The 13,276-nt window shown below is 40.9% G+C and overlaps 1 protein-coding gene across 9 annotated transcripts in view; it reads left to right on the top strand.

Annotated features, from left to right (window-relative positions):
* SGK3 (serum/glucocorticoid regulated kinase family member 3) overlaps positions 1–13,276 on the top strand; it is a 187,393-nt gene that overhangs the window by 115,153 nt on the left and 58,964 nt on the right. For 8 of the 9 annotated variants that reach the window (XM_021669673.2, XM_021669576.2, XM_021669562.2 and 5 more), the window contains 2 exons: positions 5,502–5,718; positions 10,698–10,781. In XM_021669673.2, the coding sequence (XP_021525348.1) occupies positions 5,623–5,718; positions 10,698–10,781 (180 nt within the window). In that variant the 5' untranslated portion in view covers positions 5,502–5,622. Of the gene's footprint in view, positions 1–5,501; positions 5,719–10,697; positions 10,782–13,276 lie in introns of those variants that run through there. The other variant, XM_021669798.2, reaches the window with a different exon arrangement.

Here is a 13,276-nt window from a genome sequence, read left to right on the forward strand (position 1 = left end):
ACATTCTGTGCTGTAGTGAAAGGTTCATATATATACTTCTGCACACTTCCCTTTAAAAAAATACAATTTTCCAATCTTGTTCTTTCCATGTCACTGACTGCAGGCCGTCTATTAGCCATTGCCCAAGGGTCATCATAGATAGGTCCCTTTGGCACTCCTTACAGGTAAACCACCACATGTACTGCTCAGAGTTCTGCCCACTGGGAAGATTTCCCTTGACCACTCTCTTTCAGCCCATCCCTGAGTGGAGCTACCTTTTCTCACTTCTGGCCTGTGCCAGCACTCTGTGCATGTCCATTCATAAACAAGCATGCCTTTTTCCTGTCCTGCTAACTGGCCTTAGGATCCTCCCCATGAGGCCTTAAGTGTGGGTCTGGAAAACTTACAAGGAAGGAGGAACAGGTAGTAAGGGAGTCCAGGCTGCTGATCCCTGCAGTTTACTTGTGCTATCCAGACCTGCTTAATCCCAGTCTTGCTTTTACTATACCAAGTGGATTACTGCTGTACATGTCTGATTTTATGATTCAGTGAACCAGACAATACTCTGTTCACGATGGGCTGTTCTTTTTATACTGTCTCTTGGTTTTCCATAGGTGGGCATCTAATCTTTTCCTAGGCCTAGTAACAAGCCAGGACCCACAGACAGTGGTTGCTGGCAAATCCTAAGGGGTCTGAAACTGTTACTCTTTTCTTGGTGCTTATCAGAGAAAGGGTCCTTAACCCATTCCTGTTTGCCATGTGATTTCTAGTACTACTGGGTGGGCTGAGGCATAGGCTCAAAGGTTAGGGCAGCTTTCATTGCTCTAGAACCTTCTCTTGGAATGGAAAAACTGGCAGCCTCATAGGTTACCCAGTAAATGGGTCAGAACAGCATATCCAAGTTTTGAAACTCATCGTTTGTTTTACCTCTTTCTCAGTGGAAGTGGTGCAAGGTTTAGTAATTTCTCTCACTTGAGACAGGATATCCTGGCTCAGACCAGGGGAATCCTAGAAGCCATCAGTGTGATGAATCCCTGAATGAGTTTTTTCTCCCATTCTCTGGCTTGGGACATGGGTCCATGTCTTAGACAAGTGTCCAGGGTGCTTGCTAGTTCTGGCTCACCAGGTCCAGTTAAGATAATGCTGTCCATGTGATGGACCAATGTGGTGATCTGTGGGTTGTCAGGGTGATCAAGGACTCTCCAGACTATATTATGGCAATGCAGACATAGCCCTCAGGTGAGACAGTGAAGGTATACTGTCTTTCTGCTACTTCATGCAATTTGCATCTCATTGTCCTTACAGATGATGATAGAAAAGAAAGCATTTACCAGGTCAGTAGTCATACCAGGTATCCAGGGTTATGCTAATTTCTTTAGCAAAATAATACCAAATTTACAAGCTCATTTGTAATTGATATCACCATCTGATTAAATTTATAGTAATCTATTGTCGTATTCCAAGTTCTTTCCAGCTTTGACCTAGGTAAATGGGCAAGTTAAATGGGGATAGAAGAAGATTCAACACCCCTGCATCCTTTAAGTTTTTGATAGTGGTACTGATTTCTGAGCTTCTCCCATGGATGTGGTATAGCTTTTGGTTACTTTCTTTGTAGGAAAAGGGGAGTCAGTTCCAGAGGCTTCCTCATGGCCTTTTCTCCCATTGTAGCTTTAACGACATGGGACAAGGAACCAATATGGGAATTTGGCCAGTTACTAAGTATATCTACTGCCACTAGGGATATAAGCACTAGGGATATTATTACTAGGGAAATAAGCACAGGATTGGCCTATGGTCCCATTGGACCCACTGTGATTCAGACTTATTCTTTTACCTTACCTCTGAAAGTCCCACTCTGACTTGTAGACCATGTTTATTGTACTAGACATTAGTGTTATTTCAGAGCTAGTATCCAGTAACCCTTGGGAAGATTATATGTTCCCCTTCCTGTAGTGGACAGTCATCCTGGGGAATTGCTGCAGGCCCTTTTCAGGAAAGGCCTGGGGAAAGGTCCACAGTATATGCCTTTGGCCGTTTGAAGGGTCACAATAGACTGGGCATAGTGGCTTATGCCTACAATCCCAGCACTTTGGGAGGTCGAGGTGGACAGTTTGCTTGAGCTCAGGAGTTCTAGACCACCCTGGCCAACATGGTAGAAACCCTGTCTCTGCCAAAAATACAAAAAGTAGCCAGGTGTGGTGGCGCATGCCTGTGGTCCCAGCTATTTGGGAGGCTGAGGTGAGAGGATTTTGCTTGAACCCCGGAGGTAGAGGTTGCAGTGAGCCAAGATTGCACCCCTGCACTCCAGCTTAGGTGACAGAGTGAGACCCTCATCTCAAAAAAAAAAGAGGTCACAATAATCTTATATTTAGTCCCCCTTGATCTAAGATCCTTTGAATATATTCCTATATGTGCTCTCTACACTCCCACTGGTAAGTAAATTGTTGAGATCCTAAAATATTTTGGTATAAAGGCAGTCTTCTCCCAGAGTAGACTTGGAACTTCTTTCTGGGCTCTTTTGGGTTATGAGACAATGAAAGATGGTGGGAGTAGATAGGGAAGACAATTAGCATCATCAGGTTTCAAATAAAACTTGAAAGAGTTTTATTGAGGGGGAGGTGTTGGGATGCAGGGTCTCCCCTGAGAGGTACAGGCAGCTGTTTTCAGCAAGGAACTTCAGCTGAATTTGGCGTTCAGCATTCTTAGCCTCATCTATGCCTACCCAAATCCCTGTGTCTATGATTCAAGTCATTCTTCTTTCCAGCCAGTGCCGTATGTTAACACATGAGACTTTGCAGGGTTATATATTGAATTGGCTCTGCAACCCTAGCCATCAAACCCTAGCCATCAAATCCTTAGTCTTCTCAGCTCAGCAACTGTAAGAGATGAAGGACTCGAATAAAATAGCCATGGATTTTCTACTCATCTCTTTGGGAATTCACAGCTTTTACTTTGTCATTTACTTTATGCACATTCTCAGGGACAGCCAGAAGCAACCCCTGCCCACATTGCAGTCTCTGAAGTCAGTGTTTTCATCAGCCACTTGGACTTTGAGCACTCTCCACCTGCACTCTATCCTGTGACACCATGCACAGGTGGTAGTTTGAGTGATCATGATGTCACTGTGTACAATCCCCTCCCTCCACAGAAAGGTTGTCAGGACACTTGTCAAATACACATTCCATTTTTGAGGCTGTGTTTCCTGGGCTCGTTCTTGGTACTGGTTAATTGGATCAGTCACATGGCACACTCAAAAGTAGTTGAAGGGAGTTTAACAAAGGGACTGTTAACTAAGATGTGGGCAGGATTACAGGAACCAGCAAGGCATGGTGAAGCACCTCTTTACTAGCAAAGTCAGAAAGCTGTAATTATTCCCAGGCCCTTCAACTGTAGCTGTGGAAGAGGGGCTGCCTGCTAGGAACTGTGGGCTTAAGTAGATAAACCACTGATGTCAGAAAGGGACCGGGGGAACAAATAACTTAGCGTCTTGCTCCTCTTACCCTCTGATTTGCTAGAGACTCTCATGGCTGAACCCAGCCAGAGGGCAAAGGCAAGGTGTGCTGCTTTAGCGTGCAGTCCATACAGGTCAAACTTCTGGACTTGTGGCTGGGTGGAGAAAGAATGGCATTTGGGTCTGGAAGGGCAGATGGAGACTGTCTAGTACAATTGCCAAACTAGAACCTTTGGCTCAGGTTTGAGTGTGCTTCTTGAGTGGCTTAACTACCAGCTGTACCTGTTCTCTTAGATGTCCCCTGGGTACCTTATAGGAAACAAGTTGTCCTGCCTACCATCTTTTTCCTTCTCCTTTATTCCTGATGCCACTTAATGTGATATCTTACTGTCCCTTCCAAAAGGAGGACCTGAGGAATTCTGCTTCTGTGGGCTATAGCACAGCAAGATACAAACAGATAAATGCCAGGAGGACTTGCCACCCTGAGCCCCACATTCTCAAGGGAGATGTATGAAAAGTGTAGCTCATAACCTTCACCCATTCAATGTCTCTGCTGCAGGAGGAGAAGCATGGGCTTCTGAGGTTGTAATGTGGCTTCTGAGGTTGCAGGACAGGGTCAGTCACTTTAGAAGTGCAATGGGTTCTACCTCCTCTCGTGCTTAGGCAGTAGATTACTCTGACAGGCGGGCCAAGTTCTGGTCAGGTGCTGCCCCGGTATTACTGGGGCAAAACAGCTGCTATTGTGGGGCTTTAGAATGCTGTAATTTACAGACAGATGCTGTACTCTTTGTTGAGGAGGGACCAGTTACATATCTGTATATTCTAACAACTAATTCGGCTACATAGAAATCTTTCCTGACTGCATTTCCAGCAGCAAATCCAACAAGGGAAGCTTTGAATCATCTTAAAGCTTAAAGGAAGCATTCTTATAATCAGTTAAAACTCATTATACGTGAATATTCAATACTTGCTGATACATATTTTAAATCATTACCTGAACATAATTTATTTATAGTATTCAGATCTGTTACAGTGACTTCCTAAAACTAACCATCCAGGGAAATTATCCAAGCAAACTGACACTTTAAAAAGTATTATCTAGTCTGAGCGTGGTGGCTAATGTCTGTAATCCTAGCACTTTGGGAGATGAAGGTGGAAGGAATGCTTGAGCCCAGGAGTTCAAGACCAGCCTGGGCAACAGTGAGACTCCATCTCTTAAAAAAAAAAAAAGTATTGTTTGAGCCAGGCATGATGGTCTGTGCCTATAGTCGCAGCTACTTGGGAGGTCAAGCAGGAAGATAACTCAAGCTTAGGAGTTTGAGGCTGTAATGCACCATGATTGCACCGTGAATAGCCACTGCACTCCAGCCTGGGCAACATAGCAACACCCTGTCTCTGAAAGAAAGGTGTTATTTGGTGTCAGAGTATGGGCTGCTCTGTGTAGCAAAGGTGACATCTCTAGCCCTCTGTTCATGGGTGGGATGATTTTAACATACTGCATTTATTCTGTATAAAGATCTACTGTAATGCCTTTGACCAGAGGTTCAGTACAAAAGAATCATCCACAGTTATAATGCAGCATAGTACAGTGGTTAAGAGTTGGAACTCTGGAGTCAGATGGCCTGGGTTCAAATCCTAGATGTACAAATTATTTCACCTCTCTGTGTTTCAGTTGCCTCATTTGTAAAATGAGTAAACAGTTATGTACTATACAGGATTGTAATCTGAATTGTTCAGCACACTTGACTGGTTCATCCTAATGCAAGAGGTCTGAAAACCACGCTTTGGTTACCTCCATCTGGATCTTTTCTAGGTGAGAGTTAACCCTTAGTCTACATGAACTGAGGTGTATAAGTTCCCGGAATTTTCTAATAGTAAGCAAGGTAGATGGACTGCAGATATTTGTGGCTTGTAATAGGAACATAACAAACTAAATCTCTAATCTGGGCTGAGACTGATGAGCAAAAGTAAATTCCTTTCAGAATAAACATAAAATTAGTCCCATGCTTAAGAAATGACATAGTATTTTAAAATTGTTTTGCTAATCACTTTTTTTTTTCTGTTGGTTAAGGTTGCATGATGGAATTTGAACATTACTTCAAGAGGTTTTATATTTTGGATTAGCTAATTGGGGTTGTCCTCTGCTGACTGTTTCTTCGGACACATTTTTTGGTGTGCTTTTGAGGCATTAAATGCAAAGAGATCATACCATGGACTACAAGGAAAGCTGCCCAAGTGTAAGCATTCCCAGCTCTGATGAACACAGAGAGAAAAAGAAGAGGTTTACTGTAAGTATGTAACATAAAGCATGTGAGGAAAAAATTGAATATAGAGAATATTTCCATTTCTGCTTTTCTTCTTCGATCTAAAACACCTCCTTCCCCATCTCCACATATCTAGATTTTACTTATTTCACATGATCTGTTCTCCACAAAGTCTTCATGGCTACCATAATGGAATAAATTTTCCTTTTTTAGTGTCCCTTTACTTATCCTCTTGGAGAATTGTATGAAACTATCTAAATAATCTTCTTAACAGAAAATGTGCATGTGCATACACCTGGATCTATGCACGCACTTATAATTTTGCATGCACTGTCAGGGATTAATGGACTGGTGAAGTCATCAATTCCATATTAAGAACTACTGCCCTGAAATGTTTATACATCTCTCAGTTTTAAAATATTTAATTCAGTATTTTATTTTTTTTCACCTTAAAGGCTAAACCATTTCTAATTTTATCTTTTATCACTGTAGTATCTACTATAGGGTTTTATAAAGAGTAAGCACAATGAATATTTGCTCAATCTGTGTATCAGTTTCTATTATTGGAGAATAGTCACTCTTCTTATTAGTGTGATGAAACATACAGTATCGTATTTTGTTCCAGTAGTCCTATTAGTATATACAGAGGTCTCCTGGCTTCCTCCCCCTGAAAAAAGCCATTAATCATGTGTATTACTGATCTGCTCTTCCTTGTAACTCCCTATGCTTCTCACCTACTGAATATTATGAAGAAATTCATTTAGCCCAATTCTGTTTAATACTTAGTCTAATCTAATAATTTAACCAGGTCTCAGGATAAAATGCCTAGCCTCTCTTCTAATTTCTCTCTCACTTGAACACACATCCTCCTCAGATTGGCATCATCGTTTATGGGAGGAGAGGTGTCCCCTTTCACAGTAATTTTTTTTTTTTTTTTGAGATGGGGTCTTGCTTTGTCACCCAGGCTAGAGTACAGTGGTGCGATCTTGGCTCACTGCAACCTCCACCTCCTGGGGTCAAGTGATTCTCCTGCCTCAGCCTCCCGAATAGCTGGGACTACAGGGTACACACCACCATGCCCAGATAATTTTTGTATTTTTAGTAGAGGTGGGGTTTTACCATGTTGGCCAGGATGGTCTCGAACTTCTGACCTCGTGATCCACCCGCCTCAGCCTCCCAGAGTGCTGGGATTACAGGTGTGAGCCACTGCACTGGGCCCACAGTATTTTTGAGTTACTAAAGGACCTCATGGTAGCCTGGTGAAGGCTCTTGAGTTCTTGCTATCCTTCTAGGTCTTTGCCATTTGAGCCGTAAAGTGACTGGTCTGGCAAATAGCCAGCTATGACTCACTTGATAACTTGGGCATTTAGCTGGTATCCATTGCTGGCACCTGCAGTTGATGAACTAACTTGTGATCTCTTTGTTGGCTTGGCCAGGGTCTTGTGGCAACTCACCACTGACTCAAAGGCTCTGACATGTCCTTCACCTGCTCCTGGCTCAGTGGTCCACCCTAGCCTCTAAAAAGGGGGTCACCTGGTCACTGCCAGTTGAGTCTCATGAAAGGTGACTTTCAACTCAAGAGTCCCTGTCACAGGGCAGTTGAGGAAAGCTGAGGAGTTAAACTAAATCCTTTGACTACTTATCTCTGCCTTCTTAACCAGGTGGGGCTGGGTATAGGAAAATGATGGTTTTCTCTCAAGGTCCCAGACAAGGAGCAGGAAAGCAGTCCCTCTGTCCTCTCTTCCTTAACAGACACACCTGCCAATTTCTCTGTACCACATCCCAGAGCAGAGAAATTGCATTGTGTGTCTGGCCATTTACCCCTTTGCAGCCTCTACATTGCAGGTTTATCTTAAACAGTAGGCATTTGTTGCACATTTGCATAAGCAAATTTTTAGCAATCATATTGAAGGTAAACAAAGGTTGATATATCTTGAATAAAATGGTGGAGTGTGCGACAGCTTTTCTTCCTCCCTTTCCTCTTTTTATTTTTGTCTTTGGACCATTCTTTCCTTGAGGTATACCTCCTACCAAATTTGATGGAAGTTCACACACAGCAAATGTCAGTGGCAGATTATCTCATGTGTCCTTTGATTTTTCAGGCTGGAGGTATTTCCATGTCTTCTGTGGGATGGTCGAGGAGACCTGTAGCATTTCTGTTACCCAGCTGTTCCTATACTGTGCACTGAGTTCTCAAAGGCCCTATCTAAATCACCTTATTCATTTACTTCCTTCAGATTCTCAAGTAATTGCCTTATTAGAGAGGCATTTTCTGACCACCCTATAAAAAATAGCACCTTCACATCCCACCCTACCCATCTCACTCTCTGTCCTGCTTTCCCTTCTGCCACATTTTGTGTTTGTTTATATGTGCCTTCTTTGAGTAGAATGCAAGGTCCTTTGAAGCAAGAACTTCCTTCACTATTGTTTCACCAGAACCCTAGGACAAAGATAGCAGGAATTCAAATAAGTATTTATTGAATTGTTATCTGTTATTTGCTTGTCACTATAGAGCAATCCTCAATCCTCAAGAAACTTGGTTCTCTCAGTGCAAGAAACTTGGTTCTCTCAGTTCTCTCTTTCCTTATCCCACCAGCACAGACGCTCTGTTCAGCCTAGGTACCCATGTTATCGATACTATTTTTAAATTTAAATTTAATAGAGACAAGTTCTTGCTATGTTGTGTAGACTGGTCTCCTGGACTCAAGTGATACTCCTGCCTCAGCCTCCCAAAGTGCTGGGATTACAGGAATGAGCAACTATGCCCTGCCTTAATAATATTTTTATACTTTAGTTTTCATATGTAGTTTATATAGTTCTAGACCATGAAACTTCTAACAGGGAAATATGTTGCATTCTAGGTGTCTTGACTTAAACCAAGTTTAAATTATATTTTCATTTATCCACTTGACAAATTAATGAGTTTCTCGTCATGTTATAGGCACTGGGAATACAGTGGAAGAAGAGTGACATTAGTCCTAGTTCTCAAGGAACTTTCATTATACTGGGGCAAGACAGATAATAAGGAAATATGCAAATAAGATAATTTCATATTGTATTAAGTATTGTACTGTTTCCTGTGAAATCCTGTTTCATTTTGTTTTTTACCAATGGAAATATTTTTAAGAATTTGAATGGTTTTTCTTTTTGTCTACTGGTGTTTTACTAGTACTTCTTTAATAAGCACTTGTTTATATATCATACTGTTAATTCATAATTTCACAAGGCTTTATCTTACCTTCTGTAAATATATTTGCTGCAGAGCTGCTCCGGCTTGGAACCTAGACTTCCTTCTAGTCTTGACTGTATTTGAGTAGTCAGAGGAGGCCACCTGACCTTTCTTGGGTCTGCTCTTCTCACCAAGTCAGCACAAAGAATTCAGGAAACTCACAGTGATATAAATCTAAGTGTTTTATTCTCTTATAGCAGTTCTGCTTCTAGGCCTGTCTTATCCTGAGTGCCATATGAGGTAAATCTCTTGTCTAGTCTTTTTTTTGAGACAGGAATCTTGCTTTGTTGCCAGGCTGGAGAGCTGTGACACGATCTCAGCTCACTGCAACCTCTCACTCCCTGGTTCAAGCAATTCTCCTGCCTCAGCCTCCCAAGTAGCTGGGATTACAGGCACACACCACCACACCCAGCTAATTTTTGTATTTTTAGTAGAGACAGGGGTTTCACCATGTTGGCCAGGATAGTCATGATCTCCTGACCTTGTGATCCACCCGGCTCGGCCTCCCAAAGTGCTGGGATTATAGGCATGAGCCACTGCGCCTGGCCTGTCTAATCTTATTCAGTGTCGCTGGCACCTTGGCTAGCTTTTTTGCCCTCAACTTATGTGTGCTGTCCATGTTGGGGGTATCAAATTAATTCTAACATCTTACACTTAATACCTTCCTCTAAGACAACTAGATTCCTTCTCAGTTAAGACCAAAAGGGCCAGATTACCATCCTGCAGCTCATGTAGGGTGTCTCATGTATAGTGGGGGGGTTGTAATATTTCTTCAGCTTACTTCATAGGGTTGTTGATTATGATTATATGAGATTATGTATATTTGAAAATATTGAGTATGGAAGATAATATTAGAAAGTCTGAGGATAAATTCTTATTAATAGTTTTAAAAATACTATGTGAAAGATGACCTAGAGGGAAGAGAACTAATAATTGAAGGTTTTTTATGTAGCAAGTACCATTTTTGAAAATACTTTGTAAGTTCAAGGTAGTAATTACTGCTAGGAAAGAAGAGAGAGGGAAGTGGCAACAATTGAATCTACAGTATTTTATTCTTGGGAGAGAAATATCTGAAGCAAGAATGGCAAAATGTTAGAATTCAGTAGATCCAAATGATGAGCACACGGGTGTTAACTATGTTATTCTCTAAAAATTATAGAATATATCATAACATTTGAAAAATAAAATATTACCTGTTTTTTTCCCCTGACCTCATATTCTTCCCATCACCACCTTTTTTTTTTTTTCAAGACATGATCTTGCTTTGACACTCAGGCTGGAATGCAGTGGTGCAATCTCAGCTCACCACAGCCTCAACTTACCCAGGCTCAAGCAATCCTCCCACCTCAGCCTCCTGAGTAGCTGGGACTATAGGCACGTATACAATGCCCAGCTAATTTTTAATTTTTTTGTAGAGATGGGGTCTCCTTACGTTGCCTAGGCTGGTCTTGAACTCCTATGTTCAAGTGATCCTCCCACCTCAGCCTCACAAAGTGCTGGGATTACAGGCATGAGCCACTGAGCCCAGCCAAGAATACCATTTGACAAGATTCAGTACGTACTTTAATTGGTATGTTTATGTATCTTGGAGAATCATATAAAAATGTTAATGTTAATATCAGTTTCAGAATATGAAAACACCAGCCTTGGCAAAAGAGCCAGACTCTGTCTAAAAAAAAAAGAGAATATGAAAACAGGTTTCATGTATTTAAGTAGCTAATGGGTTTTTTGCAATTAAATTTTGTTACATTATGTTATATTTTTATTTCCACAGGTTTATAAAGTTCTGGTTTCAGTGGGAAGGAGTGAATGGTTTGTCTTCAGGAGATATGCAGAGTTTGATAAACTTTACAACACTGTAAGTAAGAGTCTACAAGATTTCTAATTAAAAGAAAGCACCTGAGGAAAATCCCAAAATAAAAGAAATATATTTGAATGATTAAATTGATACTCATATATTAATATGTCAGAGAAGCAGACAAGGAGGGTAAGAGATTCTTCAAAAACGCCCGAACTTTGGAATGCTTACAAAGAAAGGGTGGAGAGAGGACTGCTGAACAATTCCAAATAAACCATTGAAAATATGAGAACTAGATAAAATACCTTTTAATGTCATAGAAAAGTAGAAGTCAGATCTTTCTACTTACTTCTCTGATAATTGTTAATCATCATGGTATTTCTGGTTTAATTTAACTTATAAGTCTATCATGAACCTATCTCCCTTCCATAGTTTGTTTCCATTCTTAGAGATAAGTCTTAGGTTCCAGATTTTTAGTAACCAACACAACTGGAATGAGTGTTGACTTTCAGAAGTTCTGACAGTTACCTGGGTGGTGAGATCTAACAGACCATTAGCTATTTAGATTACTAAAACCTGTTTTTATATTTTCATAACTCAGATATTAAATAGTATTCATAATCTAGTTTTGCAGTACATACTTTCTAAGTAGGCAGCAAGAAGCCAGGCACGATGGTTCACGTCTGTAATTCCAGCACTTTGGGAGGCTGAGGCTGAAGGAACACTTGAGCCCAGAAGTTCAGAGGGTGCAGTGAGCAATGATCGCACCACTGTACTGCAGTCTGGACAACACAGCAAGACCCCATCTAAAAAGATAAAAGTAGGCAGCAAGACCACCACCACAGTCACTGTCGTACATTAGTCCATATCTTCCACAGGTAGCAGTGTTTGTGGATAGTGTTGTCTTAAAGATCATACATAGAAGCCAAAGCATGCTTCTTCAATTATAGATAGCTGTTATGGAACTACAGGTCATTAAGACAGTCCTGGATTTAAAGCTTTGCTTCAGTTTGGAACAAAAGCAGTTGTGCTTGAAATCCCCAATTTTTTTTTTTTTTTTTTTTTTTTTTTTTGAGACAGGGTCTCACTCTGTCACCTAGGTTGGAGTGCAGTGGCATGATCTCGGCTCACTGTACTTTTGCCTCCTAGGTTCAAGCAATTCTCCTGCCTCAGCCTCCCAGGTAGCTGGGATTATAGGCATGAGTCACCAATGCCTGGCTAGTATTTTTGTAGTTTTGGTAGAGACAGGGTGTCGCCAGATTGGCCAGGCTGGTCTCAAACTCCTGGCTTCATGTGATCTGCCCACCTCAGCCTCCTAATGTGCTGAGATTACAGGCATGAGCCACTGTCCTTGGCCTCAAATCTCAAATGAAATTCCTCTGCTCTCATGCAATAATAAATAGGAATCTCCCAGTGTCATTTTTTTTTTTTTTTTTGAGTTCGAGTCTCGCTCTGTTGCCTAGGCTGGAATGCAGTGGTGTAATCTCAGCTTACTGCAACCTCCATCTCCCGGGTTCAAGTGATTCTTTTGCCTCAATCTCCCAAGTAGCTGGGACTACAGGTGTACTCCACCATGCCCAGCTAATTTTTATATCTTTAGTAGAGATGGGGTTTCACCATATTGGCCAGGCTGGTCTCGAACTCCAGAGCTCGTGATCAGCCCACCTCAGCCTCCCAAAGTGCTGGGATTACAGGTGTGAGCCACCATGCCTGACTCAGTGTCACTGTTTAATGAACGATAGATTACTAGGCATCCTCTGGAGAAAACTCTGTTTATATATTTATGAAAGTAATTATTTGAAAGTAATTATTTTCATTTCTTAACCCTGTCTCTTGATTTTAAACATAGGAGTAAATATATATATGCTTATGGGTTATCATTTGTAAGATTTTTTTGAATATGTGGAAAGTTATACATATATCAGTTAAGAAACAAATTACTTCCTAAATGGGTCAGAATTAATTAATGTCTAGCTGTACAACTTCCTGTGTTTTGTTAAGTTGTGAAAATTAGACTCCTGATTCATCTTTATTCAGCATTTCACTATGTATATATTTGTTCCTAATATTCAAATCACTTGCTACTTGAAGTTGAACTTCTAAAGATAATATTGCAATTTAAAAATATTTTTTCCTATGTAAAATTAATAGGGAGACTCCATCTCTACAAAAAAGTAACAATAAAAAATTAGCTGGGTATAGTGGCACATGCCTATAGTCCTGGCTACTTTGGAGGCTGTGGTAGGAGGATCACTTGAGCCTGGGCAGTTGAGGCTGCATTGTCCCATGACCATGCCACTGCACTCTTGAGACACTATCTCAAAACAAAAACAAGAACAAAACATCTGTAACGTTGCTACTCAGAAATAACTGTTAACATTTTTCTGTTTTCTTCTGTTGTTTAGCTTTTCTTTAATGCATATACAACTGCACTTACTATATACAGGTTGAGTATCCCTTATCTGAAATACTTGGAACCAGAAGTGATTTGGATTTAATTTTTTTTTTAATTTTGGAATATTTGAGTTATGTTTATCAGTTAAACATCCCAAATC

The sequence above is a fragment of the Aotus nancymaae genome, unplaced genomic scaffold (assembly GCF_030222135.1).
Source record: "Aotus nancymaae isolate 86718 unplaced genomic scaffold, 86718_ANA_hifiasm-v0.15.2.pri h1tg000036l, whole genome shotgun sequence".
NCBI classification, from domain to species: domain Eukaryota; kingdom Metazoa; phylum Chordata; class Mammalia; order Primates; family Aotidae; genus Aotus; species Aotus nancymaae.